This window comes from Pezoporus wallicus, unplaced genomic scaffold, assembly GCF_028554395.1.
Source record: "Pezoporus wallicus isolate ANWC-B61680 ecotype Strahan unplaced genomic scaffold, APGP_CSIRO_Pwel_v1 contig_8166, whole genome shotgun sequence".
Classification (NCBI taxonomy): domain Eukaryota; kingdom Metazoa; phylum Chordata; class Aves; order Psittaciformes; family Psittacidae; genus Pezoporus; species Pezoporus wallicus.
This window is the reverse complement of record NW_026638114.1, coordinates 188185-215607: the sequence shown is the minus strand read 5'-3', so window position 1 is coordinate 215607 and position 27423 is coordinate 188185. Positions and strand designations below refer to the sequence as shown.

At 42.0% G+C, this 27423-nt stretch overlaps 1 protein-coding gene across 2 annotated transcripts; it reads right to left on the bottom strand.

Moving 5' to 3' along the window:
• Positions 1-1778: 1778 nt before the first annotated feature.
• SEC24A (SEC24 homolog A, COPII coat complex component) lies at positions 1779-27360 on the bottom strand. 2 transcript variants are annotated; one of them, XM_057409415.1, is made up of 23 exons: positions 27217-27360; positions 21559-22080; positions 19152-19319; positions 17646-17723; positions 17150-17316; positions 15891-16063; positions 14865-14967; positions 13966-14092; positions 13513-13622; positions 13021-13133; positions 12279-12397; positions 11597-11652; positions 11083-11289; positions 10653-10773; positions 9918-10076; positions 9283-9456; positions 8768-8878; positions 8233-8408; positions 6731-6868; positions 6090-6194; positions 5851-5943; positions 5215-5318; positions 1779-4811 (listed from the first exon to the last, which is right to left on the bottom strand). In XM_057409415.1, exons 1-23 carry the CDS (start codon positions 27287-27289, stop codon positions 4697-4699), a joined length of 3312 nt encoding a protein of 1103 aa, XP_057265398.1. In that variant the 5' UTR covers positions 27290-27360; the 3' UTR covers positions 1779-4696. The 2 variants fall into 2 exon arrangements, with proteins under 2 accessions (XP_057265398.1, XP_057265397.1); XM_057409414.1 differs by having other exon boundaries at positions 21559-22095; positions 27217-27352.
• Between the last annotated feature and the right edge of the window lie 63 nt (positions 27361-27423).

Sequence of the window (27423 nt, the reverse complement as noted above, 5' to 3'; positions counted from 1 at the left end):
AGTTGACAAGTTTCTGCCTTAAGATACATAAAACAGGCTTGTACCGAACCTGAGGTTTGGATGGGAGCCGAAACCCTATTGAGTCTGTGTGAAAGCAAGAGGTGACTCATGGTGATGAAGAGGAACTCCAGGCCTTCATCCTCACGACCCCCTAACGACCACCACCAGGAGGCACTGCGCAAGCGCACCAATGAGACAAATGCCAGCAAACTAATTATAATACTAGACAGGAATAGGTTTTGCATATGTATTAGGCGTGAAGTAATCTCATGTTTAGGTAATCATTACATGCAATATAAACAAACTGAGTGGCAAAGAAAAGGTGCGCATGCCTTTGGAGGAGCCATCCCCCATGCGCCTCAGCACCGAATAAAGCATACCTACTTTACAGCTTTAACGAGTTGTGGAGTCTGTCTGCGTATCATCAGCTCATGGAGCTGTTCGATTTCAGGCACACAATATTTAAACCACAAGCAGAAGCTCCCCACCATGCTGCTCCTCAGGCTGGGGGAGGTTTTCTGCTGGAAAATCATTGGGTGTGCTGTACAGATGGATTTAGGGAGTCATTTGTCATCTCTGGGCACATTCCAAAGGAGTGGAGAGAGTCTGCTGTTTACTGGAGTGCCAAACAGCTGTTTTTATGTGTACATGAAAGCTATATAGTGTAGGGAAATGCCTTCTAGGGAACTGCTAGGCAGCACTTCCCAAGGGTCAGCTTCCCAAATCGTATTCCCAGCATGGTGTCACTGCACTGCCGTTAATAAACAGCTGGAGGGATTGAATGTACATACTGGGAACAAGGACCTCTCAAGGATTCCAGATTTACCATAACATCATAGAACAGGGAGTGTCTCTAGTTCCTGAGCTGCATCCCCACAGCATGAGCAGGACGAGGGAGAGGATTCTCCCCTTTACTGCACTCTGATGAGAAGTACCTGAAAGCCAGACCAGCTGAAGACAGTGACACGAATGCTTCCCATCAATATGTCAAACTAATTACCTTCAACATCCTTGACACCGAATGACTTGCACTCATAAACTCAGACTGCGCCACAAGCACTTCACACAGAAGCAGAACTCAGCTTCAAGATCCTGTTTGGAGTTCCACAGACCAGTGCTGGAATGGCTGCTAGTTCATTGCCGAGTGGTGAATTCAGCAGCAACAGGGCAAATCATTACACTGGGGGAAGAGCTCTGTGCTGACAAGTGCAGTTAATATTTCTACAATACAAAGTGATTAAGAAGGAATATGAGAGGATTCTGTATTCAAAACCTGCTCAATACAGAGGTCGAAGGACCAAGCTCATGCATTAACTTCCATACGGTGAACCAGAAGCAGCAGTGATGACAGCTCATGAAAAAATGGGCAAACATAAGATGGAATGACTTTTACAAAAAGGTGTTGAAAGGATAGGATGTTAAATGAAGATACAGGATTACCTATGATAAAATTGATCACTTGGGATCACTGCTGAAGGCTAAATTCCAATCATCAGTGGCAACTGGCTCTTAAGACCAACTCCCAGCCAGCTAGTAGGGTACCACACAGTGGGGTACGGCCCCACTCACCTTGCTGGAAGAACACATCCCAAGTCAGGACGGAGTACCAACACTGACTGACAGAGGTGCTCTGCAGGGACAGATTTTCACCAATTAATCAGTTAATCACCTGAATATTATATGTTTTATCTAAAAATAAAATTTCTCACTTACGGTACATGGAATTTCACTCAGTCGATCGAATACGTTATTTCTAAGAAAGCACTGGTGGACTTGCATGAGTTCTTTCAATTAATTTTATTGAGTAGCCAAATCTGATAAATTAGCACAGATAAAATAAGCATTTGCATGTGTTACAAATGACTTTTTACAGGAATAAAACAGTGAAAATTACAAACTGTAAAAAGGCGGACAAGTAAATCCTGTCTCAGATTCAGAAGGGGGGAAGATTTATCACTTCATACTGAAGATCATATGTTTGAGTTCAGAAAACAAAGATTTAATATTACAATATTATACACTACTTTACAAAATTAAATTTACTATAAGGATTACATCCATAATAGTAAACAGAACCTTAAAATCACATTTAATGGTCCCTTACTTAACAGCCATTCTGTATCTTTGATTAAATTCTGTTAAGAAGTTAATGCTAAATAAAAGTGAATCATTCTAATTATTGCAACACAGTCTATGTGGAGTCAGACTCAAAGAGATTAAATTAAAAACGAGAATGAAAGCAAACTAAAATGGATGGTAACAATGTTGGCTGAACACTAATGTGTCAAATACAGATAGAATTCAACAAAGAGTCTTCAACTGGAAAAATAGAGACCATTTTCAGTGGTCGAGTTGTGGTGCTGAGATCTCAGTACCAGAGTCACTCCTGCCCGTTTTGGCAGTTCATCTTCAGTGTCCTTATTTTCCAGTTGTAGGTAAAAGTGACAAATCATAAGTAGTTTCTGTGTTCATCCGTCCTGTACTGCCCCTACAGCAATAGAGGGTAAACCAGCAGGCTTTCCCACTGATAGGGAATATAGTAACAAAGCTCAACACTGAATTCCTTCCAAAGCAAAGAGGACTCCAAGATTTGATTCTTATCACGTTTTGCTCTGTAAAACTTAGGGACTCTAATTCAAAGCTGTTAATTGCCACAAAGATTGACATCTTTAGCCATTAGTCTGGTGTACATAAAGCAATGAGGCCATCTCCAACATTTATGTCTTGAAAGAGTAAGGGATATAAGTAACAAAATACAGTCACAGTAAGAGACACTTTGGGGGGGCTGTTAAGGTACAAGGATGATTTTCAACATCTGAGTGGTAGTATACCCAAACCCACAAATTTAAGTCATAACCTATGCAAGTGCATAGCTTCCATTTATGATTTAAATGAAGAGACCCCTTTCCCCCAGGAAAAAGGTTAAATCAGAGTGTGAAAACTTAAAAACCTCTTCACTATGACTTCAAAACTGTGCAATTCTCTGACAAGCTCTTCAAGTAAATATACTCCTATTTGAAGGGGGGGAGCAGACAGGGAAGCTTCAACTGATTCTCTAATAGTCTTTTCATGCTATTTTAGACATTGTTCTGAAATTCACCTTCCTGTGCTCAAGTGACAAGAACATCTTCCCTCAAGGAACTCCCCTGAAGTAAGGCAACTCCTGACAACCACGTGCAGCTACAGCATGAAAAGGCAGCAAATGATTACCTATGATGCCCTTGGACATCTGTATCACGAATGTAAGTTAACTAACCTCATCACAGTGCATGTCTGAACACTTACAAGCAGTTTACCTGTGCAAGTTACTTGCCCTAGGAAGTAGGTTTTGCAAGTCCTTTATCACAAACAAAAAAGCAAACCAAGATTTGTCCATATGAAACAGTTCCACAGGCATTGGGATACTGTAACTTCAATACTCTTTATGTTGGTAGCTATCAGTGATAGCTTAATCTCCACCACAGGACAATGATCAATGCACTCTTAAAATGATCTAAGTATTTCCGTATATAAACTTTCACTTCAAGGCCAATGTCACCTTCCCTCTGAAGCTCTGGCAGGGATCTGAGAGTATATTTAAAGCTCTTATTTGGTGCACCCTGGCTTTGGACCTGGGCTCATTATAAACAAAAACGAACAGAAAACTTCAAGTGTGTCTCAAACCACCCACGAATATGCAATGTAAAATATGTTTGTCTTTGGAAAAAGAATCTCTTTTTGAATTTTAACCTCAGGATATTCAATGCGGTCTCAAAGCGTTAGGTTTGAAGTGCTGCCACACAAACTTGCTTCAGAAACACACTAGATTTTAGGGGCTAAACATTCAGTTAATGTAAACAAGAGCCGAAAGTCTACTAAACATAAACCAAAAGGTCTGAGAGAACCTTCCTTGCCCTTCCCCTCCCACCCATTCACAAACTGAAATGCCAACTATTCCTTTCACTGAAGAAAAACAACGTTTGCCATCTAAGTCTACTTTTGCTGCTGTGTCAGCCACTGACATTAAGATGTTCTCATACAGAACCCACTCCTCTCTTTTTTAATTCGAATACTGACTTATTAAAAGCTTTATCAAACTCAGCCATCATGTCCAGGTTAAGCTCACCTTTAGTCCTGTTAGCCACAATCCCTGGATTCTACACTTCACAAGTATTTGTTCGTTTCACAATGAACAGTTGTTCATTGCTACTAAGTTTGAACACTGAGATGCTCTGTCTGTAATCACTGGATGCACTTAAAACAATTTCCCTGCAAATCATGATCAGTATTGTGAGGTTTTGTATCTAGCAGCAAAAAAAAAAAAAAAAAAGAACAAGAACAAGGCAAAGAGTTACAGAAATATACATTTTGAACAACAAAGAACTCTTTATTTTACAAAATGTATTTCACCTTTTCAGTATTGCCTTTGTAAATATACTTCATGCTGCAACTACTTACAGTAAAAACATGATTTGCAGCAAATTAAAGGTGCTCAACCAGTTCCAACAGTTTGATTTTCCTTTTTTTTAAGGTATAATATTATGTAGTAGCACATTTGATTCTCAGATGTGGTCCTTTATTTGCTTTAGTTCGTTGAAATCACAGTGAGAACTTCTCATCAACTGCCTCAGGCCACAGATTTAATGAAGATATTACAAGCACAATCGTTCTTTACTGCAAAATCTTTCCTTAAAGAAGTGAGCCAAAGGCTAGCGTTTCATTTATTCACTTGCTGCTGTATATGAAGGAGGAATTCATAGTATGATAAGGCTGATTCTGTTCTGTCTTCAATCATATTTTGCAGAAAACTTGATTTCAATGGACTGTCATCCCTTCAAAATGAAAATATAAGTGTTTGAGTGAAATAAACATTTGCCAAGACCACCAGTGCAATGCATTCATAAAGTTACAGCTCAACTGGCAAAGCTATTTCAAGAGCATAAGGACATATGAAATGACGATCTCAAATAACCCTTCTCATTAATCCTAACAAGTGTATTTATCAGCATTCACTTCATTATCTGACATTAACTCAAGATTGTTCTGTGACATTTAGTCTTTTTTAGTCTGTGGCAATTCTAATTGGAGTCAACTTATAACGTCATGTCCGTTGTCCAATCTGTTAGGCACAGCATGCACCACTTCAAACTTCCATCAAGAATGTCCAGTATATGATACTGAAATATATATTAACAGATCCCTAAAGAAGCACAAATACTGTTAAAAAATACTTACTTTATTATATATAGTATAGGGAAGAAAGGTCTCTGTTCTCTCAGCCAAGAAATGAAAGCTGTTATTCTGATGGATTCTGCAGTGTCAAGTTCTGGGAGATGTGTCTAAGAGGCAAAGGGAATCATTAATACATAGAGGACAGTTTTCAGAAGAACAGTGAAAGGACTCTGTCCTCACTGAGTATAAAGGAAACCCAGGCACACACAGTTTGTCTAGTTACATCTGAAAGGGCTTGAGACAGTCAAGCACACTAAACTAATATAGCAATATAGTAAATAGCAATTAGCTGTCAGAACAGTGATGACTGAGCTGTGATCAATACCTGTTGCAGAAACCAAAGGATTTCCCACTCACCCACTGTGCTTACTATTGGCAAGTATTCTCAGTCTGCTCCCACAAGTCTGAGAAACTTACTCACTGCCAGCCTCTTCTTACTGCGCTTTCCTGGGAATAGCTATAAAGGTTTAGCCTGGAGAAACTCCAAGAGAGGCAACAAAAATGATTTATTTCCCTGAATCTGGATTTATAGTGAATAATAACTAAAGGGCTAATACCTGAATAGAGGTATTGAAGTTCTCATGAAAATAATACTTTGGTAGCACTGTATCACTGATGAACAGCAAAACAAGCACATACCATGTTCTGTGGTATCGAGCCATAATTGGGAACTCCAAGGACTTGGCTGATAAAGCTCTGCCCACAGTTCTTCCCAATCCACAGAAACATTACCTGAAAGATAGCCAGCAGTAACATTAATAACATTAATCCAACACGGAACCACAGCTCAGCAGTCTCCTCCACATTATGACTTCTCAGAAAGAACATGTCAAGTAAATGTGGGTACTTTTTAAAATCACCACCACCACCCAACTTACAGAGCCAGCATCCATAAGGTAAGCACCATCCCTGCTCAACTTCTCCACTGACAGCTGGAGAAGGGGTGGCTGAGGTATAGTTCTGTCGTTTATGTTAAGAGCCCCCTGAAGGAAAAGGCAAAAAGGAAAACAGTGGTTCACATCTGAGGCATTGAAACAAGCACAAGAACAGAAGGTTAAATAAGAATAAGATGGGTTACACCGAATACTGAAGCTGGACACTTTTTCTCAGTTCAAGTCATACTTGGAGTGCATAATTTACTAGTAAATCTCTTCATGTTTTATTCAGAGAGGGTGTACTTCAACTTCAGATAATTAAATTCTAGGACAGGAATATCAGATTTGTTGTGTACAAAAGATGTGATTTCTGTAATTATTCAGGCTCTTACATTCACTGTTCACAGAGCTACTTTGACATTTTACAAGGAAGGAAGCCACACAGGGACGAAATGCATGTTATGCTGTCTTTATGTACATGTGATTTATAGTGAAAAGATAATGACACAAGGCAAAAAGTGGAATAATTTAGAAGAAACCTTTCCCATCCATCCATAGCCAGAGCACAGCCTCTCTCCAGAATTCATCGCTCCAGTCCCAAATAACAAATAACTCTAGGATCAGACAAACAGACCAGTACTCACCTCATCTGTGAGGTTATCGACTCTGTAGAGGCTGGGATGTGTCATGAGCATGAGGTAAACAAGGGGCTGGTTCTTCACTTGACACATGGTAAAAATGCGTTCATCTAAACGTGTGCTCGTCCCGGTTTGAAATGCTTTCTGCAAACAATCAGGCATTTCATTTGACCGTTAAAGCAAAGTGAGATAAGCAGAATCTAACACACCCTCATATCATATATAACTTATTTAAGTCGTAGAGATGAGCCACGAGTATTTTTTCCTGGTTATGGTATTTTAGGACTGCTATTTTACTTCTCTGTTGTCCTTTCAAGGGTTTCACAGATCATACAAGTCTCCCTATTCCCATTGCTGGGTTCTAGAATTAACCATGACCTTGCACCATCAATCTTTTCCAGGGAGCACTACAGCTGAGATAAAAGCATCTTGAAAGGCATCTCTTCTAACACACACCTCAAAAATGCTACTTGATGGAATTTAGAATAATAAATATTGGAGCACTTTACAATTGGATTCTACATATGGCATCTTTGGTAATTCTGGATTTACAATAAAGATGTAGTCCTACATGTTGGGACAAAAAAACCCCAAACAGCTATAACTGAAACAAGGGCTTGTTCCTCCCTCTTCACTGGGTCAAACACAAAGTCTTCTACATGAAGAAGTTCAAATGTCAGTATGAACACGCTGCTTAATTCCTTATCAAGGGACATGAATAGAAAATTCTCTCTAGATCAGGAAGCCAGCTTGTCCAATGCTTAGAATGACCTCAAATATCAGTTCAGGGAAATCCAATCAAAAACTACTTACATTGAGCAAATATTGTGAAAGGCTTTAAACCTTTGGCAAGAACAGCCAGGCAGCTCTCTCGATACCCACACTGAACTGCCGTGTGGATCCACGTTGCCAGAAATGCACAAGAATTATTACTGAAAACACACTCTACCAGTGCCACATTCTATAGCCCAGACAGAGCCTTTAAGATTCCTATTCCCTTGTTTAGAACATTTATACCATTGATCTTATGCATACTTCTAAACTCCTGCTTCTCAGCTAGATCACTCTCCATAATGGTAATCTTTAAACATCTCTATCCCCTATTGCCCTTTGCAGGTAAGAGAAGGCCTGTCCGTTACCCTGATGTATTTACTCCATGAAAATCTCCAAATCCCTCCATTTTCATAACATAACAGACTTCAAGGTAAAAACACATGTTCAGCACCTGTAAAATCATAAGTTATCTACCCAGGCCTGAGAAACAATTAAATATGCTTTGTTCTATATTGACCTTTCAAGTCATTAAATTCTGGGGTGCAGAGAAATGGAATTGTTATCTTGAGAAAGGCTGGTTCTATTAAATGATCTAAACCAAGCAACTTTCCAATTTTGAGTCCTAAATACACTGAAAGAGAAGATGCTATTTTGCACATCAAAGAAACATCCCTTTACTTCAGGTTGACATGCCAAACAGTCATCCCCTTGCACAGCTTCCTTTTAGCTCTTACCTGTTTTAAGAGTGCCAGTACATAAAGTGGGAAGAGCCGTAGCGAGGAGGGGGCTGTGAGACCAGGTTGTTGAATGCTCAGGACTGCTGAGCGATAAGCAGATAAAGAGTCTATCACTGCATTGACCAGAGCATCCCGAGCATCGCTCAACGTAGCGGAGACTGACCGGTCCACAGCTAAAAATAGAGTACAGAGCTCACATAAGAGGCTTTCCTCCCTTGGTAGGAATACAGTCACGTGTTATTTCTTCTCATTAACATGTACTTCCATGCATCTTAATAAGCTTTTAGTAGACTATCAAGGAAGTCAAGACAAGGGATTCAGAAAAAGCCAGGGATGATGTATCAGACTAAGTTAAGGTGACTACGTACATCTATACTGACACCTTACCTAAGCCTAGCCTTAAAACCCTCTTAGGTTTGCAACTTAGAAAGCACTCTTGGAAAGAGAGAATCTTTTCTTGTAACGTTACTTCCCAGAGGATTACTGCTCAGAGCTGTAGGGATATCATCCCTACATATCCAAACATGCTTACCCATATTGGCTAACAGCCCTGTTATGGCCTGTACATCTGCCCCTAGGTAGACATCGCTCAGTGTTGTCACAACAGGTAAACACATAGTGTGGACACGAATCCGTCTTTCACCTGTAAGAGAAGAAAACTGTAGTCTCCACACATTGCATTTGTTTTATGAAACAACAGAACAAATGCCAGTGATTACTCAATAGCAACAAACCCCTAAGATTTAATCTAATTTATCATACAAGTGGTGAATCAGGCCATTTCCAGTAGCTTCTAAAACCAGTTATTTCTCAGTTTCTGGGTTAACTCTACCTATTTTCAGACCAGAAGTTTCCCAAGAAACTTCCTGGTCTGGAAGAAGCAATAACATCACCAACATGCTGGAATACATCACAGCTGTGATCTTGATATTAGATAAAATAGTTGATGTGAGTTACTGCCACTGAATTGCAGCTGATAAACAGACACAAAGAGACTCATCCGAGTACTGTACTGCTGATGCAGCTAACACTACCTGTGCATCTTACCTTTGCTGGATGTGTACAGGAGAGCTGACTGAAAGGAAACAACCTGCATATCAGTAAGACTCTCTTCTACTGACATTTGCACAGCATATCCTGCATCTGGGTTCACATTGGGTAATGACAACAAGTCTGTAGATCGTACAAAGAAGTTCCCATGGAAAGTGTGAATGGAGAGACCTACAAGACAAGCATTGTACTGAGTCAGTTTTATGTTCATAGTTGTGAAGTACAGACACCATTTACACAGCTGCCATAGACGGCTCTGTATCAGAATATTAAGATCCTTCCCAATGAAATAAAGTGTCTTCAGGAAAGGTAAATATCCCAGACAAGACAACTAATCCACAGAATCCAAAAACCCTAGCAGAAAGCAGGCATTTGGAAGTCAAATCAATGCAGGATAGTAGTAAGTCTCTAGACTACAAAAGAACTCCCTTGTTGAAACAGCAGTCCAACAAAACCTCCAGTTTTAATCACTGTAAAATGGAACTTGGATGCCAGTAAAGATGCTGCAAATACAATCTTTAATAACTGGTCTGATTCCTGGTACTGAAACACTCCTCAAAACATTCCCAAGTAACAGCAAATGCTCCTTCCCCTCTCTCCCCTCTTCAGTCCAAAAAAATCTGTGTTCAAACCTTTGGTGCATCTTATCCTCATGACAGCCTCAAACCCGATCTTTCTAGTTAAGTATCGCTTCAGTTCCTTTTGCAACTTCTCCACCTGAACAGGGTTGTGTTTATGGTGGTAGGACTGGTAGTAGTAGACACTACCTGCAGAATACCTTGATATACAACCTGAAACAAAACCAACACGCTTTGGCAGAGGGCAGGCAGTTGCTGCTGTGGTTTTTAAATATACCAGTTGAATGCAATACTCCCTGTTCACACCCACAAACAGCTTTTACATAGTTACAGACCTGTTTTCAAAGACAGGTCTGTGTAACACAACTCTATGTATTTAAGGAGTTTCAGGTACGAAATAATCGTCCATTGACCTGAAATTACAGGTACATTGTCACTTGAACATTGGGTTAAACGGAGAAAAGAAAATTCAAATGCTAATGAAAGTTACTCTAAAGATGTTTGCACTGACGGTTCAAAGGCATAAAAGGAGGAAAGTATTTCAGCCACTTATACCAGGATCACAAGAATCCTGACTCACTAAGGGAGAATATGAAAACAGCTAGGTTGAATCAGGAAAGATTGAAGGATTACATTCTATTCACTGTCACTGCTCATCAAGGATTAATTTGCATCTTATCACATTAGATTAATTCAAATCAGGTTCATGTACTAAATATTAATGTAGATGCTATATATTTTCCAAAAGTACAAGAGTTACACACCCCAGAATGGCTTAATATGACTTACCTAGAGAAGCCAAGTCTGAATATTGTCCACTAAGAAGAAATAAATCCACTGCAACCTGTTGCCCTGAGCAGTCCAAGGCTAACTTCTTGTAAAAATCAGTCGATGGCGTCAGGTGTATATCCTGTTAATACAATGGGGTATTACAAAATACAAAGGACATGCAAACAAATTAACACATGTACTGCCTCTTTTCAGGGACACTAACAGTTGACTCTCCATCACTGGTTACAGTGATAGCATTAAAAGAAATCTAATCATTAAGCCATGTTTATAGTGCTTGGCTTTGGTTATTTTTGTTCCTTCCACTTCTTTAACAAAGGAAGCTTAGCACAACAAGAGAGCCACAGCATTAACCCAGAACAGGCAATTCCAGAACCACCTACACATACAGAAGAGGGCAATCATTTCTCAACCTTTTTGCTTCCCTCACCTTTGCTGTTGCTCTTTGGTTTGGCTCTTCTCGTGACTTCAGCGCTCCCATTCCCACAGATGGAAGCTGTGTCTGGAAGACAGAGATTCTACCTCCAGTAGGGGACATCAGTTTAAAGGCAGCCTGTAGTGCAGGCCCCAGGGCACTCTGAGTTTCCAGGGACTTGGTAAACATCTGTGGCAAGGCCTTCAGCAGGTCTTGAATTAGCTACAATTGAGAAGACAAAAGCATTAAGACCAGGAGCCTTTGGAGTTTTCTTTCTTCATAGAGCTGATTGCTGAACATGCAACAACATGTGTTAACACATCTAATATTAAGGTAGTGAAGAAAAAGCCCTAGCAGAAGTCAAGTACTGTCTTGTCTCAGGGTAGCAAAAGTTTACAGTCACACAGGTAAAAGACCTCTTTCTTTCACCTCAAACTTTGCATTTAAACTGTGGGTGTTTGAGTGCATTAAGTAACACAGAAATTATCGAGCATATCCCAAACTATGTGAAAGTCACTAAAGTTCTTACCTCTTTATTTTCATTTAAATTCACTAATAAGTTTTCTGGCATTGGGATAAATACATCTGGAAGAGGGGGGAAAAAACCTGTTTTAGTTACTTTTAAAAACACATCAATCTTCCGTCAATTCTATTTGGCAACCATTACACCTCTTGAAAAAAGAATACAGTATCAGTGTGTAAACCCATTTAAACATCACTATGGAGATTTCTTCTTTTCCCATAGGGAAACTCTAACCCTGTTAGATTAGCAGTCGACAGGGGTGAAGGATAATCAAGATTATCAAGTAAAAATGCACAGCAAAGAACTTTCTAGTGTTCATTCTGCCTTACCTATAACATACAGTGCAAGGTGACTTGAAACTAAAGGCAGAAGAACAAGCACTGAGCATCAGTCAGCACAGAATCTATAGCTATTGACCAAGCATCAGTATTTGGGGGATCACAAGAGAAATCCAGGTAACATTAAAGTGAAGGTTAGAAGGCTGTCTTCATGTTTTAAAGTCAAGAACAGCCACAGCATTCGCACACATCAGGGGCTTCATAGACACACACAAATACATGCTACTTGTAAAACCATTACTGGAAAGACTAATGAGCTGGTCTAGAAGCTTCCACCAGGTATATTTTTTAAGGGCTGTCAAACCCAGCAGCATCAGTAGATACAAATCCCAGGATTTATTTCTGCATACCTTCAATATCTGAAACAATAAGCATCTGAGGCTGAGAGAGACCTTCCTGAAGACTGTAGAAATGGATTGTGCTGTCAAACGTTATGAAGCCTATTTTTGTTCTAGTGTTCCCAGGAAGCCTGAAAATGAGACATATGGTGTTCAGCAAGATGGAATTTCATTTCTGCAGGCTTGCTTTTTTTGAACCATCCACTGCACTTCTCCATGGTTGTTACCAAGTAGTTAGCTTTACAGCTACACTGCAACAGCTTGACTCAGTCAGTTTGGAGCAGGAGCTCATAGTAGAGCTGCTTAGCAGACACTCATGAATTTTTTAAGAGGGTCACAGGAAATGGAAGAAACAAGCTGCAAAATGCAAAGCAGCATTTAGATGAGTTCAAACAGCATGTATTTTATCAAAAATATATTAGATGTATGCTTTTCTTTAAGCAGATCCTTACCTAAATTTCAGCTTTTAAAAAATACATTCTAAAGACATCATAAATGTTATATTTATTCCTTTTGGGGATTGGTGAAGCAAGTAAGAAAGAGGCAGATTGAGAAACAAGCCTCAAAATTACCTTTTATACCAGTGCAGCTGTGATGGGAAAAAGACTACAGCTTTACACTACATTTTAATACAGCACTCACCATTGTTAGCCAATTCTAGGAAATTTCTCTTCTAGACAGGCAGTACAGGCACACTGATGCCTGCCACAAGCATCATAAGAGGAACAAAAATAGGAGATTCTAAGATACTTACAAGTCAAGATTGTCTAACAATGTCTGGCAGACTGTATTCAAGTATCCTGTCTCTACTGCATTATGAGAGACATCAAACACAAAGAGGTACACGGGTGGCTGAGGTGGACGCAGCTGAGGAAAGAACAGATTAACTTCAATTTTCAAAATTACATTTATTAGATGGGGTTTATTTATGCCACTGCAAATTTCAACTCTATTGTAACAGCGCACAGATGATAGCTACAACTTCTGAATGCATTTGTCTCTTATTGGGTAATCTAGAAGTACAATTTTCTTCCATAATACCCCAAATACATTCTAAATATAGAAGAACTTTGACATCATAACTGTTTAGAGAAGAACTTTCTGAAGTGCTTCCCAAGAGTTCTCAGATACACTCCTTGAGGCAGGAACTGCTCTACTAAGCTGGAAAGCATTGTCTATTACAAGGCTTTTTTCTGACTTCCCTTTGGAAATAAAAGAGGACAACTAGAAGTAAATAAAGCCTTACCATGTATTCAGATGGAGCCATAAACTCAATTGTAGCATTCTGGACTTCAGGTCTTTTATGAGGTTCTCCATAAACTCTTGTCACAGGATTATACATGAATTCTTCAGGAACTATGCAGATAAGGTTAGATATTATTACTTCACACTAGTATTAGCTGGGCTGCATTTTAAAACAAATACATCAACTCTTCTCTGTGCCTGCTGGCCAATGCTTCTTGGAGAACTATGCTAAGCAGGGCAGCTACTTTTCACCTGCTAGGGTGGGAAACCACATCAGACTCTGTGCTTCATTAGTGACACCCTGTCTTTGCCCATGGGAAGCATTTCTCATGTCTCACAGCCTCAGCTGACAACAACCCCTCGTACTCATGGCCAACAATAGTCCAGTCTCAAAGGCCAAGGTGGGCAAGGCTCACCTTAAGCATTCAAAGCAACAAACACATTTAATACCTACCATCATTCACTCTATAGCACAGATTGCATTTCCATCTCCTTTGGTCTAGAAAGCTGACAAAAGGGTTAATGTATGTCCGACAGGAGCGGCATCTCACAATAGTACTTGAAGTGACCACTGGCAATTGCTGGAAAAGAAAAGCTTCCTGTTTTAAGACACTACCACACTGCAGCTATTCATCTATGATTACATTATCTATACTGTGCTTCTTGCTTAGCTAGTCAAAGCAGACATGTTGAAGAAAAGGATTTCTGCAACCTCACAGCATCCTCACAACTCCTCAATAAACAGGTTGAAATTGAGCTCTAACCTACTCAAGTGAGCAGGTTCTCTTTTCAAGCCTCTCGGGTCTTGAGTTTTACACTGGTGGCTTAAGACCAAGTCCTATGCCCAATAAAGACCAAAAAATCAGAAAAAACATCCCACATAATTGAAAAACTATTCAAATTGTGAAAAATAACAATGCTTAAAAGAGGCACTGCTAAATTCAGAGTCTCCTGGCTATCTGAGGACATCCAAACCCTTTGCACTCTGTTAACTCTTAATTAGGTTTAGAATTAGGACTAGGTTTGGTATGGGAAATCAATAACTACAACTGCTATGTGACAAGATAAAGCTATTTAAGCAATTAAATGTGCTGCCTTGTGTCACAGTCCCAGTGCTGTGCTGGCTCTAAGCTGCTGGGATTTTTGATTAAGTGAGGCTTCAAAGTTTAAAACTGGTAGGGAGATAAATCCAGGAACATGACAATGATCTGCCTGGTGCAGGGAAATGTCCGTTACCAAGGGAATTTTTCTGGGCCACACTTGCTCTTCTTTTATAATTCACTGTCCAGCTCTGGACTCAAGGGAAGGCACAGTTGAGATTTCAGCATTTAAAGGTTGGAATATTTGTCATACCGATAAGTCTTTGAAAGGATGAAGCAGGAGCCCCAGAGGAAGTTTGGCTTTATTCAGTAAGGCCTGAGTTTGAGGAATGTTAGTCAGGGTACAGCGGAACAACCTACATGGAGGACAAAGGGTTATTTTTAGAGGCTTTCAGATAATAAAAATGATGATTTCAGTAGTACAGAGCATCCTTTATATTTTTCTATATAAATGGTGATGGTGAATTTCCATCTTCTCCAGCTCTGTCAAATTGTTCTGGTTTAGTCTTAGCTTGACCCACAGTACGTACTTTGAGTCCTTACTTTATACACAGACTCTAAACAGAACTGTCAGTCACTCAAGTCAAAGGTAAACCTAAGAATGTTCAAAGTTACACCAAACCCTTATATACGGTGTTATTTTGGGATACCGGTCTAAGGTGGCCTTACACACAAATTTGAACCAGCAAAGTTGAAAAGGTTGTCTTAAAACTTAGCAACTATAAGCAGAGACTTCAGAACTCAGTCATTTCCACAAGTGCAGATGTGCACAGCACCTTTGCAACTCCTGTTCAGCTTGTTTGTATGAGCAACTTCACAAAGATGCTGTTATTTCCTTTGTCGATCATAAAAGGCCTTGCAAAGCAGGAATACCAGGTTATACGCAGCTTGGCTGGTCTCCTCAGAGAGATTACTTGAATAAACAACTGGCAGTGGCTTGTTTGACATTCCATTTACTCCATTGTTTAAAAGGCTACTATTAATACAGAGGTTTCTGGATTGTCAATCTGTGGTATGCCTCACTCAAATGAGTTAACTTCTATTACATCTTTTCTGAGTCATGCTTATTGCCAGCCATATTGTAAAGTTTTTTTTTTTAATGTACCTATCTATCACTGCCCTGCAAAAAACATATCTTAACTCATACCTTCTACACACAATTTTCTGTCAGTTTAAACCATTTACCACCTTTATCTTAACACAGCGAAGCCCATTTTCAATGTTTTCTACTCAAAGACATGTTTACAAGTAGGAATTTATAGCAAATGGATAATCTTACTCAGGATTACAGTTGAGCTTCTGGATGTCCTCATGCAAGTTTGGGACTGGAGCCTTCAAGAGGGTTGTTGGAAGAATATTTCTTTCTTGAAGAAGATTCACAGGTCTTAATCCTTCTTGCTGTAGACTCAGGGCACCCATAGATGCACTTAGGTGATTAGTGCCCAGGGCAGGCTAGAGCCAAAGAGAATTTCCAAAATTAACACCAATTCTTTAAATAATGGAATGGTTTGTGCTGGGACCTTAAAGCTCCTCCAGCTCTAACCCCTGCCACAGGCAGGGACACCTTCCACTGGAGCAGCTTGCTCCAAGCCCCTGTGTCCAACCTGGCCTTGAACACTGCCAGGGATGGGGCAGCCACAGCTTCTCTGGGCACCCTGTGCCAGAGCCTCAGCACCCTCACAGGGAAGAGCTTCTGCCTAAGAGCTCATCTCCATCTCCCCTCTGGCAGGTTAAAGCCATTCCCCTTGGCCTGTCCCTAAAGGCCTTTCTAAAAAGTCCCTCTCCAGACTTTCTGTCAGCCCCTTTAGGCATTGGAAAACTGTTGTAAGGTCTCTTCTCCAGGCTGAACAATCCCAATGAATAAAGCCCCCAATTAACTTAAATAACAGAGGTATTTCCCATCCTTATTTTTTTCTCTTTTGTTTACATATTAACTGCCATTATATTACAACAATATAGAATCATAGAATAGTTAGGGTTGGAAAGGACCTTAAGATCATCAAGTTCCAGCCCCCCTGCCATGGGCAGGGACACCTCACGCTAAACTGTATCACCCAAGGCCTCGTCCAACCTGGTCTTGAATAGTTTGTTACATAAACTTGGACTTAAGTATGTAACACTGTAGAGGTAAACGTCAACACACAGTTGCTACAAGCTCTGGAACTTCAGAGGCTCAGCTGGCAGAAGTGCTGGTAAGTTCACTTCGAAAGCTCAGTAAAAACCCAAATCCTTCAGCTAACTCTGGCAACCCAGGGGAAGAAAACCATGCCAAAAGCAGCTGAGTATTTTTAAAAGAGAAGCACTCTGAACAGATTCAAGGATAGAACACTTCCTAAGGAGCTGGCACACAGCTTTTCCAAACTGGTGCCAAGGCATCAGCAAAAGCATTTCTTTCAGGCTGTGTCTGTCACCTTGAACAACCAGCACCCCACACAGTGAACCATCAAAGCAGCACCCCACAGATGCACAACACACATCAACTGCCACCTTTTCTTTACAGGACAGGTAGTACCAAGATGAAAACCAGACAACCTTTACCTGGTGGAAATGTTTTGATCCATCTGGATATTGCAAAGCAGATGCTTGCATTCCTGGTGCTCCGGGTGCAGAAGTATTTTGGTAGCCTGGAGGTAAGGCAGGGTAAGAATACCCAACACTTCTGTTCATCTTAACATTTGGGGGTGCAAGAGAAGGATGTGGAGTTGCTAGAGGCAGAGGAGACAAATACCTAAAATTAACTGCTGAAGAACCACAGCTAGCTCAGTGCATTAATAGAGCAGAAGGGATTTTTGGTGTTGGTTAGTTTCTAAGCATAAACATTACCACTGCTGTCAGTTCTGCAAAGTGCTCTTCACTGCTTTACCATACTTACAGGAGAAGATGTGGTACTTGTCAAGGCTTGACATTTCATACTTAGTTTCACGACAGACATGGAACCAAGTGTATGGGTTTGTACATGAATGCCTAAACTTCTATCTTTCCCTGCCTCTTCAAAGTTACGTAGTAGTAAATACTTCCACTCCCAAAGCCTTACCTGTGAGGCCACCACCTTCTAGTGCATCGTAGCTGTTCTGCACTGCAGCCCCATCACTGGCAGCAGATGTAGCATCACCTATTAAAGACAATCCCAGTAAAAACTTTCACCAGCTACTAATTGTAATGAGGTAACTGCAAAGAAATCCTACTTGCTGGATGAATATTAAGATTAGCATTAGTTTGGATCTACTTTGCTTCTGCCACAGGATGAAACGGAGTTAAATATACATATTGGCCTCTTCCCCTGGTGACATGACCATGACAGAGGACATTCATAAAACACCACAATCTTTTTTTAAGGAGAGCAAAAGTCCCTACACCTCTGGTTGAATGACCTTTTACGTCAGGTATTCACCACAACCTCCAAGCTGATACACTTGCTTGGGGACAGGGGACACTTCCTCCTCATCAGAGGAAGCATCTGTAGGCTTGCTGCAGTTTTCAAAGTACCTTGGAATTCAGGTGCCGAGTTCCCTTAAGAACTTTTCCCACTGATAACTCTCAGGAACACTAAATTCCCTTTGCTTACACACTTAGTCCAGTATTGCTCACACCAAACACCAACAGTTCTGATACAATCACATACCAGTCAAGATACAAACCCCAGCAGAGATAAGAAAAACCTTGAAATTGAGGGAATGCTCCCAAAGGATAGTTATTTGTAAGGTAACTATGTCTAAATATATAAAACCAACTACCTATTGCTAAGGAGAAGTAGGAACTCAAGTTTATCATCATTGAAATCTTTAAAGATGACCCAATGAAAGGAACTAGCATTATACACTGAATCTTGCTGGTATGCGCCAATAAACCTACCACACAGACTAAACATTGCTGTCTCTCCAGGGCCTTGGAAACGTTTCTCTTCATTATGAAGAAAAGCCTTTCTAACCCAAGCAGTTTCTAGCACACTTCATATGTTGAAAACGAAGCTAAATCTGAATATACTATTCTTGTCCTCACACAGCTATCACATAGATGAAAGTGTCAATCTGAACATGCGAGGAACCAACAGCTTTGACAGAACCAACTATGCATGTAAAAATAAAACTGACGACTACCACATGGCCCATCCTAGGGCACTAAATGCAATACGATTGCAGGTCTGTTTGATACAGAGTTCTTATGTGATGGTATATTTGTGAAGGGCCCACAGGAGACAGAGAAAGTCAGATATTCTATGTTTCTATATGTGCCTTCAACAGATGACACTTAAAAGCCTCTAGTAACTACCTTCCAAAAATGAACAAATCCAAGATATATGTTTCAGTGATTTTACACACAAGGGAAGAATCAGGCACAACTACAAGGAATTGCAGGATCCATATTTTATCTCTCCTTGAAGAATAAAACGATACAGGAAGCTATAGACAGCTAAAATTACACTGGATTAGTATCAGTTTTACCATTTGAGTCTCTAACAGAACAGTGTGGTTGACTTTAGAGGTTGCACATTAGAGCAAGTTGAAATGTGCAAATTCAAACAGACCATGTTATTTCTTACCTTCTTGACTTGCAGTTGAGTTTAGCAGGGACTGTGTATTAGGTGGTCCAGCTGTCAAGGTTGAAGGCCTAATTAAAGGTGGACCACCAACAGGTGGAGGCCCTAAGGGTGGCCTTGCAGGAGGGTGGAGCGGAGTTAAAGGCTGAGTCACTGGTGGAGGAGCAGATCCTGTAAAGAGATTCAGTTTTAGGAAGAGTTTAACCCAGATGAGGAAGTCACAGAAGCTTTGTTACCAAAATGCAGACTGAACTCTATGCTTCTTATTCATATGATAAACAGCATGAGATACATAAATCCTGATATGGTTGTAGAAGGTTTCACGACTGCAGGTTGTTTCTGTCGCACTTTTCTCATACTGGGTTCCTGTAGCTATTATCCATGACTCTTTCACATTTTTGTTGCTATTAAGAACTTCAGCAGTAGAAGAAGAATCCCAATTCAATTACTAAGGCTAGACTTTATAAAGTTACCATATAGCCCCATATGAATGAACTAATAAGGGTCTAAACATTCCTTTTGACAGGATGCTCATCTTCCACTTCAATAATCTGATGCAAAACAGCAATGTCCACATTCTACAGCTACTAAAATTACTTTGGGAAACGATTTCTCTTGGGAAAGCATCAGCAATTTTCAGTTTGAATGAACTTGCTGTGTGAGTGTGAGGTGTTTTGCTCTGGAACGTTTAACCCTCTGTGTTAAGAGTCACAGGGAAGTTTTTAATTGCTTCTATTTTAAAATCCTAGGACTTTCTCCAGCCAAGACATTTCGAAACCCAATTGCTTTTCTCCCCTTCAAACAATACCAAATCCTAAGAGCACTTCCACCCCTTTGTTCCCTATTATTCCAGAGGCCAGTATAACTGCCCTTTAACTCTAGGAAGGCACCAATGTGTTTTAATATAAAAGGTAGCCTTTCAAAAGATAAGGCCAAATTGTCCAGTGTTACCAGGTCTCAACGTGGTACAGAAGCCTGTAAGTTCAACAGGATCAAAAAGCCACCACACAAAATATGCAGCTTCATGAGCCTGCACAGTACAGAGGATTTAAGGGAGAAGGGAAAGAATGAAAGGAAAAGGGGGGAAAAAATCATATCCAGTGGAGTTATCTGCTTGTTCGGTTGTATTTGATACTCCAAAGTTAATTAATAATGGCTACATGCAGGCAACACTATCACAGAGCTTGGAAGAGATTCTGTGTCTAAGAGGCTGTCCGTAGCTGGCCATGCAGGCAGGGAGCTGGCAGACCTTTGTTCTGAGAATGGGTGTGATCACTAAACAAGCTAAACTCCTTTCAAAAGTTATCACTGCTCTACAAAACCTACCAGGAGAATTGCTCAGGAGGATTCCCCATCAAAAGGATACAGGAATTCTCTCATTCCAAACACTTGCTCTCATTTCATATGCCGCTTCCCAAAACGTCTCAGCATTTTCCTCGCTAACTGCAAAGTAACTAATTGTTTGTGCCAATAAACTGCCAGCATAAGTTCCATAAACTCTGTGAGCTTAAGACAGTTTGAACATCATAACAAAATGAGTCAGGCATGGAACACAAAGCTAGCATCAAGGAAAAGCTCTGGTGAGGCTGAAATATGAGAGAAAACATTTGCTTGAACATTTACAGTATTTCTGTATCTATCTCCTATTTGCAGGCTCGGTCAGAAATCCTCTAGAACAACAAACAGCAGTTTAGCAAAGAGAAACCTGAGTATCCACTTCGTTTCCATAATCATCACAAATTGCATAATGGAGCTGGCTAGCGTTAGCAAAGCTTCTCACCACTGCACACAGCAGCACATGAGCAGCAGGAAGGGAAGTCTGACACTTTCAGAGGACTTTCTAAACACTGACCATTATTATTAGTTACAAGTTTGGAGGAAGGAAGCTTCCCATTGAACTGGGCTCTACTTCAATGGCACAGAACTGCTTTGCAGTTTTCTTTCCAGGCTGTGCTCAGACTGTTTGCATCAACCCGACTGAGGCTGTTCACTGAACTACCTCAACCAAGTGAGTAACACAAAGGCTAACAAGTTTTAAGCTGCAAAAGATGACACTCACTGAAGAGGACCACAGTTTTCAACCAGGAAGTCCTCAAGTCCCTGCTCAACTGAAGCATGTAACCCAAGGAACAGTGAAGGTCACACAAACACCATTACCCACACACAGCTTCCCAAAACCATAAGAGCATTCAGGAGTTACCTGCTGCAGCCAACTGAAATGCCTGACTGGTACACAGAACTTCCATTTCTAATCCAAAGAAACCACCCCTGTATTTGTGCTGTCCTTTTGCTCAAAATGCTCTGTTTTACAACTTCATTGCACAGGCAAAACACTGCTGTGGAATCAATTCTTCTTTTAAAAGGACACTGAGAAAGGGACATTGGTCAAATATCAGAAGGTTATGGTTACCTGGCTTCATGTAGCTGTTCTGAAGCGGGGGACCTCCTGGAGAAGCAGCATATTGATAACTTCCTGGAGGATTTGTATTTCCTGATAACGATGACAGTGGCTGGGGTGACCCTGTCCCCGTCACATGTGCCAAATGGCTTGTTTGAGACCCAAGGGGCTGGCTTGTGGGAGCCTGGCTGTACTGCCAGTTTGAAAGCACTAATGGGGTAGCTCCAGGAGGAAAGCTACCAGCAGATGATATAGCAGCTGAGTTTTGCAATGGAGGCAGCAGCACTTGTGGAGCAGGACCTGTCTGTTGTACTGGGGACCCAGAAAAAGGTGCCAGTGGTGGTCTGTTGAGAGTCTGCCCAGGTCCTTGGTAACTGTTTAATTGAGAAACATTCTGAGAGCCACTATAGTTATACTGTCCCAAAGATGGATGTGGAGGAACCTTGGCCGGCGTCTGATGGGAATACGATCCTGGAACTGAAGGGCTGTATCCTTGGCCATCCGGTGAATGCATCAGCTGATTCTGAACAGGACCTGGAAGAGAAAAAACTACAAACCCTTTAGAAAGTCAGTGTTGGGTATTGCTTCTGAAAAAAAGACTTGTTCCGGGGAATCTCTTTCCTGGGGATTTTAGTCTCCAAGCCATTTTTATGTTGGATTCTTAACAACCAGGTGTGACACTGCTTCAGAGGACATGAATGTGGTAGTATTTTGCTATCAACACTTACATCAGTGTTTTGCTTTACAGTAGCCTCACAACCACTCAGCATTCCAGTGCCTGAGCACAATCCATCCTCCTGGACTAAAAATCACACATGGCACTATTTCTATCCTCAGGAACACCCAAACCAAGCCTACCAAAGATGAGAGCTCTCCCACACAGCTGGTAGCAGAACAGGCAAGCAGACCGAAAACAGAAGCATCCATTGCATCATGACTGTGTTTCACTTGACGACTGACACTAACTTCAACTTCAGCTTACCACAAAGAGCCACTTTCAGCATAGGTCACCTCCATGCATCTCAAGTGACAGAGTTAATCTATGGAAGTCTCTGCAGTTAATTTTAGTAAGAGAACTATTCATACACATACCACTCGTGAGCAGCCAGCTAGTCATGAAGATGGAATGAAGGGTAGTTTCATCATAAAATAATTCACCAATCAGGAAGATAAAACCGGATGGGTTAATGGTGCTTTATGTATTTTTGGGTTGGTGGAGCTGTACTAAGTTTTACTCATTGAAGCAAACAAAACATTGAAAAAAGGTTAGTAACTGTCCAAAGAGGAAACAAGAGAATTATCAGATTCCTGCTTCACACAGAAACAGAATATTGTGAGATTTCCAGCATGACAAGAGCTCCATCAAGAAAATCACTACTACAGGTTGTTTCTAACATTGCCACAAACTATACAGTTTCAAGTGAAATCCTTCTAAGCAGAACACACCAGATAACACATGCCGGAGCCAGCCATGACTCGTCAAAAAGTACTAAACCACTTTCCAGTGTGCCAGCTGTATCATGATCCTGCTCACCCCCGAAACACACAGCTGAACACCAGAGACATCACACATACACAGCTAAACACCTGACAGCAGAGATCCTGGTTTAGAGATACAATTCTTTTCTTTGCAACTCTGTACTATTTTCCATGTTGCCCAGAGAAGCTGTGGCCGCCCCATCCCTGGCAGTGTTCAAGGCCAGGTTGGACACAGGGGCTTGGAGCACTCTGCTCTAGTGGAAGGTGTCCCTGACTGTGGCAGGGGGTTGGAACTGGAGAAGCTTTAAGGTCCCTTCCAACTCAAACCACTCTATGATCCCATGATATATATTTATCTTAGATACATATTTACTATACAAGTACTGGGAACAGCTGCCACCAGAATGAACTCATAGAATTTCATTTAACATTAAAACAAAGACAACTGGTTTCTCATTCAACATTCCAGTTACATTTCAGCAGGTGTGGAAGCTCCCATTTCCAAAGTAAAATAACTTTGAACTTCAGCATTTCTGACAATAACTAAAACTAAACACAACATACATCAGAATACTTCACTAGGACAAACAGTGCACCGGCCATTCAGCTCCTCATTTCCTAGAAAGCCTTAGGCTGTGGGTCACAAACAGCTGTTACTGCACTGAATATCACCAGCATCCACACTCACTACATTGCCAAAGCAGTAGTACAGTGATCTCACCCTCACTGCCTCTGTTATTTATGTGTAAGAAGTCCACACCATATTATTCTCCACCCATTAATCTCAATATGCCACTTACCGTTCACAGTTAGGTGACCCAGTTATACCCAATTGTCCTTACAATGTTGCTCATAAATCTTAGTAATTAATAATTCCCTAAGATCAATGGTGTCTAAACAAAAAGCCTGCAGTCAAAAACACTAACAATTGATCCACCTTCCAAAACTACCCTGCATTGTACCAGATGGGTTTGCAACGATCGATTTACAATGCTCATTGTAAATGAAACTTGCTAACTCTAAGAATAAAGAATTCCTACACGATGCCATGCCTCCTGTCTGCAGCAGCATGTACGTTGATATAATATTATTATAAGCTGTAAGAAAAATACAAAACAAATGCAAATTAACTTCATAACTTCATTGTCCACCTTCAAGCATGACTCTCTAGACCAGGCAGGAATCAGTGTACTTGCACTGATGTCTTACACACTGTTTTCCCTGCTTAAGAAATAAGCTCGAGAATAAAGCAAGAGAAGTGAGGTGAAATCCAAAACTGACTTGGTATTTTCTATGTTTTCAATAAAATATCAAATCCACCACAGCACAATGTTCCAAATTTCAATTTTTAATGTCAGAAGCTCAACAAAAAAGCCTTGATAGCCTGCATGTGGTTCATGTTTCCAAAACAATCCTGCATAAAGCTGCCAACAAAACTAAAGCAGCAGCACTGAGAGGCACAAACCCTCTCCAAGGGGCTTCACAGTGTACCTAATCCCAGGATTTGCTATTTTGCTGCTGGCAGGTACCCATCTTGCCCTGACCTCTTCAGCCAGAGAACATCCAGGCCCTTCAGCTTTCCCCAGATGCTGATGCTGGTTTTCTGTGCTGTTCTGTGAAGCCAAAACCCAACCAGGAATTCAGTGTTCAATGAAGAGCTGCATACCTGCATGGCAGCAAAACAACTGACACTTGGAGACCACAGATGATTTAGTAATAGAAGAAAGGCCACCTACGTAACAGCAGAAGATGCCTCCACAGGAACACAAGGCCATTTCATGTTTCTAAAAGATCAGGAATGGCACCAGAATGCATTTGAAGGTTGCCTGGTGGGTTTATAAAATGAGGAGTCAAACTATTAGCACAGGAGGCTGGGATTCAAATCATTTTCTGCCACACAATTTCACTGTCACCTCCTCCAAGCCAGTTCTTTAGTATCTCACTATCACCAGCCACAACCTCTCCAGCCTCCAGGGAGATGCAAGGATAAACAGATGGAAAAGCTCCATCCCAACTGAACAGCCATGGGATGTGCCACTGCCAGCACCCACTTCATCTGACCCTGACCCACTGCTTTCCAACCCAACAGCTGACCTTGAAGTGCCATCAAGTAAGGAGAGGAAAAGAGTCCTAAAAGAACTGCTTCTCCTTCTTGTTTGCACTTCAGGTCTATTAACTGGAGAGCAAATTAGTAACCTTCAGTTAAACAAATACGGAATGCTGGTCCTATTAAAAGAAAACCATGGATGAAATAGAGGAAGGCTGCTGCTAAGCAACCCAATGCTCCATGCTAAACAATTTCCCAGTCAGCACACAGTGCTGCTGTGACAATTTACTGCCTTCACAGACACGCGAGCTCGGGGAGGCACCTGCAAGCAGTAAAGCGAGCAGCAAGTGGAGAGGAAGAGCTGACAGCTGTAAACCAATTCATCATCCTGCTGACAGCTCGCTGCGAGTACCCCCACAGCACTCTCGGTACCCTCCAGACTGTTACAAAAAGCCTTGTTTTTACTGTAAAGGTCAAGGATGGCAGCACCTCCTCAACGTGTATTTTAAACGCTGCCAAGAACAGTCCATGCTTGAATACTCTTATTTATTCAAACGCCAGCAACCCAAATCTTCTAACACCATAACAACAGTTTAAATTTATTACCTTGCATTTGCCTAACTCTGAATTTCAGTTCTTTATTTTTCATACACCTGACAGCCGGGCAGCCTGAAATTCCTCCTCCTCCAACTGCCTCTCCAGAACTTCCATTACGTGCTTAATCCGACTACAGGGGAATCAGCAAACATAAAGCAATGCCAGTCAGTAAATCATCCCACTTCGCTACTCCATTAGCTAACGTCCTCTTTGTACACTCTCCACGTAGACCAGAAGCTGTCCAGAAAAGAGGCTCTCTCCAACCTGTGCTCATACACTTCCCACTTTCCCGACCCTATATACAACAACACAACTCTTTGTGGAATGTCATTCTGCAGATGACTTTGATGAAAATAAGCTGCAAAGGAGGAGGGGGAAGACAAGTCAAACCATTTAATTACTCATGCACACAGCAGAAAAATCAGAAGATCTCATTAGAACTGAACTGCTTATGATGCAGCCCAGCTACTCAAATGCAGACGTGTGTAATTAAGGAGCCAAGGATGGAGGATGCTGGCTGGGTATGGGAAATCAGGAAACACTTCCAACAGCACTGATTTCCACACAGGCAAAGAAAACAAATACAGAGACAAGGCTTGTCTTGTGCTTCTTTCCTCCTGGCTGAAAAGGCTGGTGTCACCTTCAAAAGACGTATTTTGATGGGAAGAAACTTCAATATCTCACTTTAAAAATCATCACAGAACTCCAGGTTGGAAGGGTCCTCAGGGAGCATCTGGTCCAACCAAAACCCGACCTAGACTGGATGTCCCAGCACCCTGTCCAGCCGAATCTCAACAGTGTCCAACAGTGGAGAATCCACTGCTTTCTTGGTTAGATTATTCCAATGGCTGGGTATTCCCATTGGGAAAATTTTTCCTGTAGTGTCCAACTGGAATCCCCCCAGAAGTAACTTGTGCCCATCGCCCCTCATCTTTCCCGTTGCAGAGACACATTTGGAGGGTAAGAAAGCGGTCAGGACTTCCCTGGATCGCAGCTCACTCATGGCACAGGGCGGTATCAGTTTTACACCCCTGACAAGGCAAATCTCGGCTGCGCCGCAGCCGGAGCCCCCCCGCCCCCCCGCCGGTGATAACCACAGTGCCACATGTACAGCTCCGCTCCAAAGGGCCCGAGGCTGCGGCCCCGGCTGTGTCACGGCCTCCAGGAGCGCCCGGTGCGGCCCGCGAACGTCTCGCCTCGGCTCTCCACAAGCCTCTGCCGGGTCACGCGCGGAAATAGACCCGGGGGGGGGGGGGGGTGCCTCCGTCCCGACAACCGACCGGGACGGGGTTCGCTCTGCCCGGCAGAGGCTTTACCTTATCCTTAGTGCTCGTTTGGGCAGGACGCGCTCCAGCCACCACCGCACCGCAGCCCCCCGCACCCCCACTGGGCCGGGCGAGCTCCCGCGGTGGAGGGGGGGGGGGAGAACCGAGGAGCCGGACCCGACCCACCCCGCTCCCGTCCCCCGCGGGGCAGGAATCACCCCCCGACCAGGCCTCCTCTCCCCACCGCCGGGCCCTGCGGCCCTGCACCGGCTCCGCGCTCACCGTTGCTGTAGGGCTGCTGGCCAGCGCCGTTGTGGCTGGGGTAGCCAGCGGGGGGCCTGGCGGGCTGGGCCATGGCGGCGGGCTCGGCTCGGCTGTGCCCGTGTGGCGGCGCCCGGCCCGGCTCAAGGGAGGAGGAACGGGACGGGCCGGCCCCGCACCGGAACTACCGGGCGGCGCGCGCAGGCGCACCGCGTACACGTGGCACTT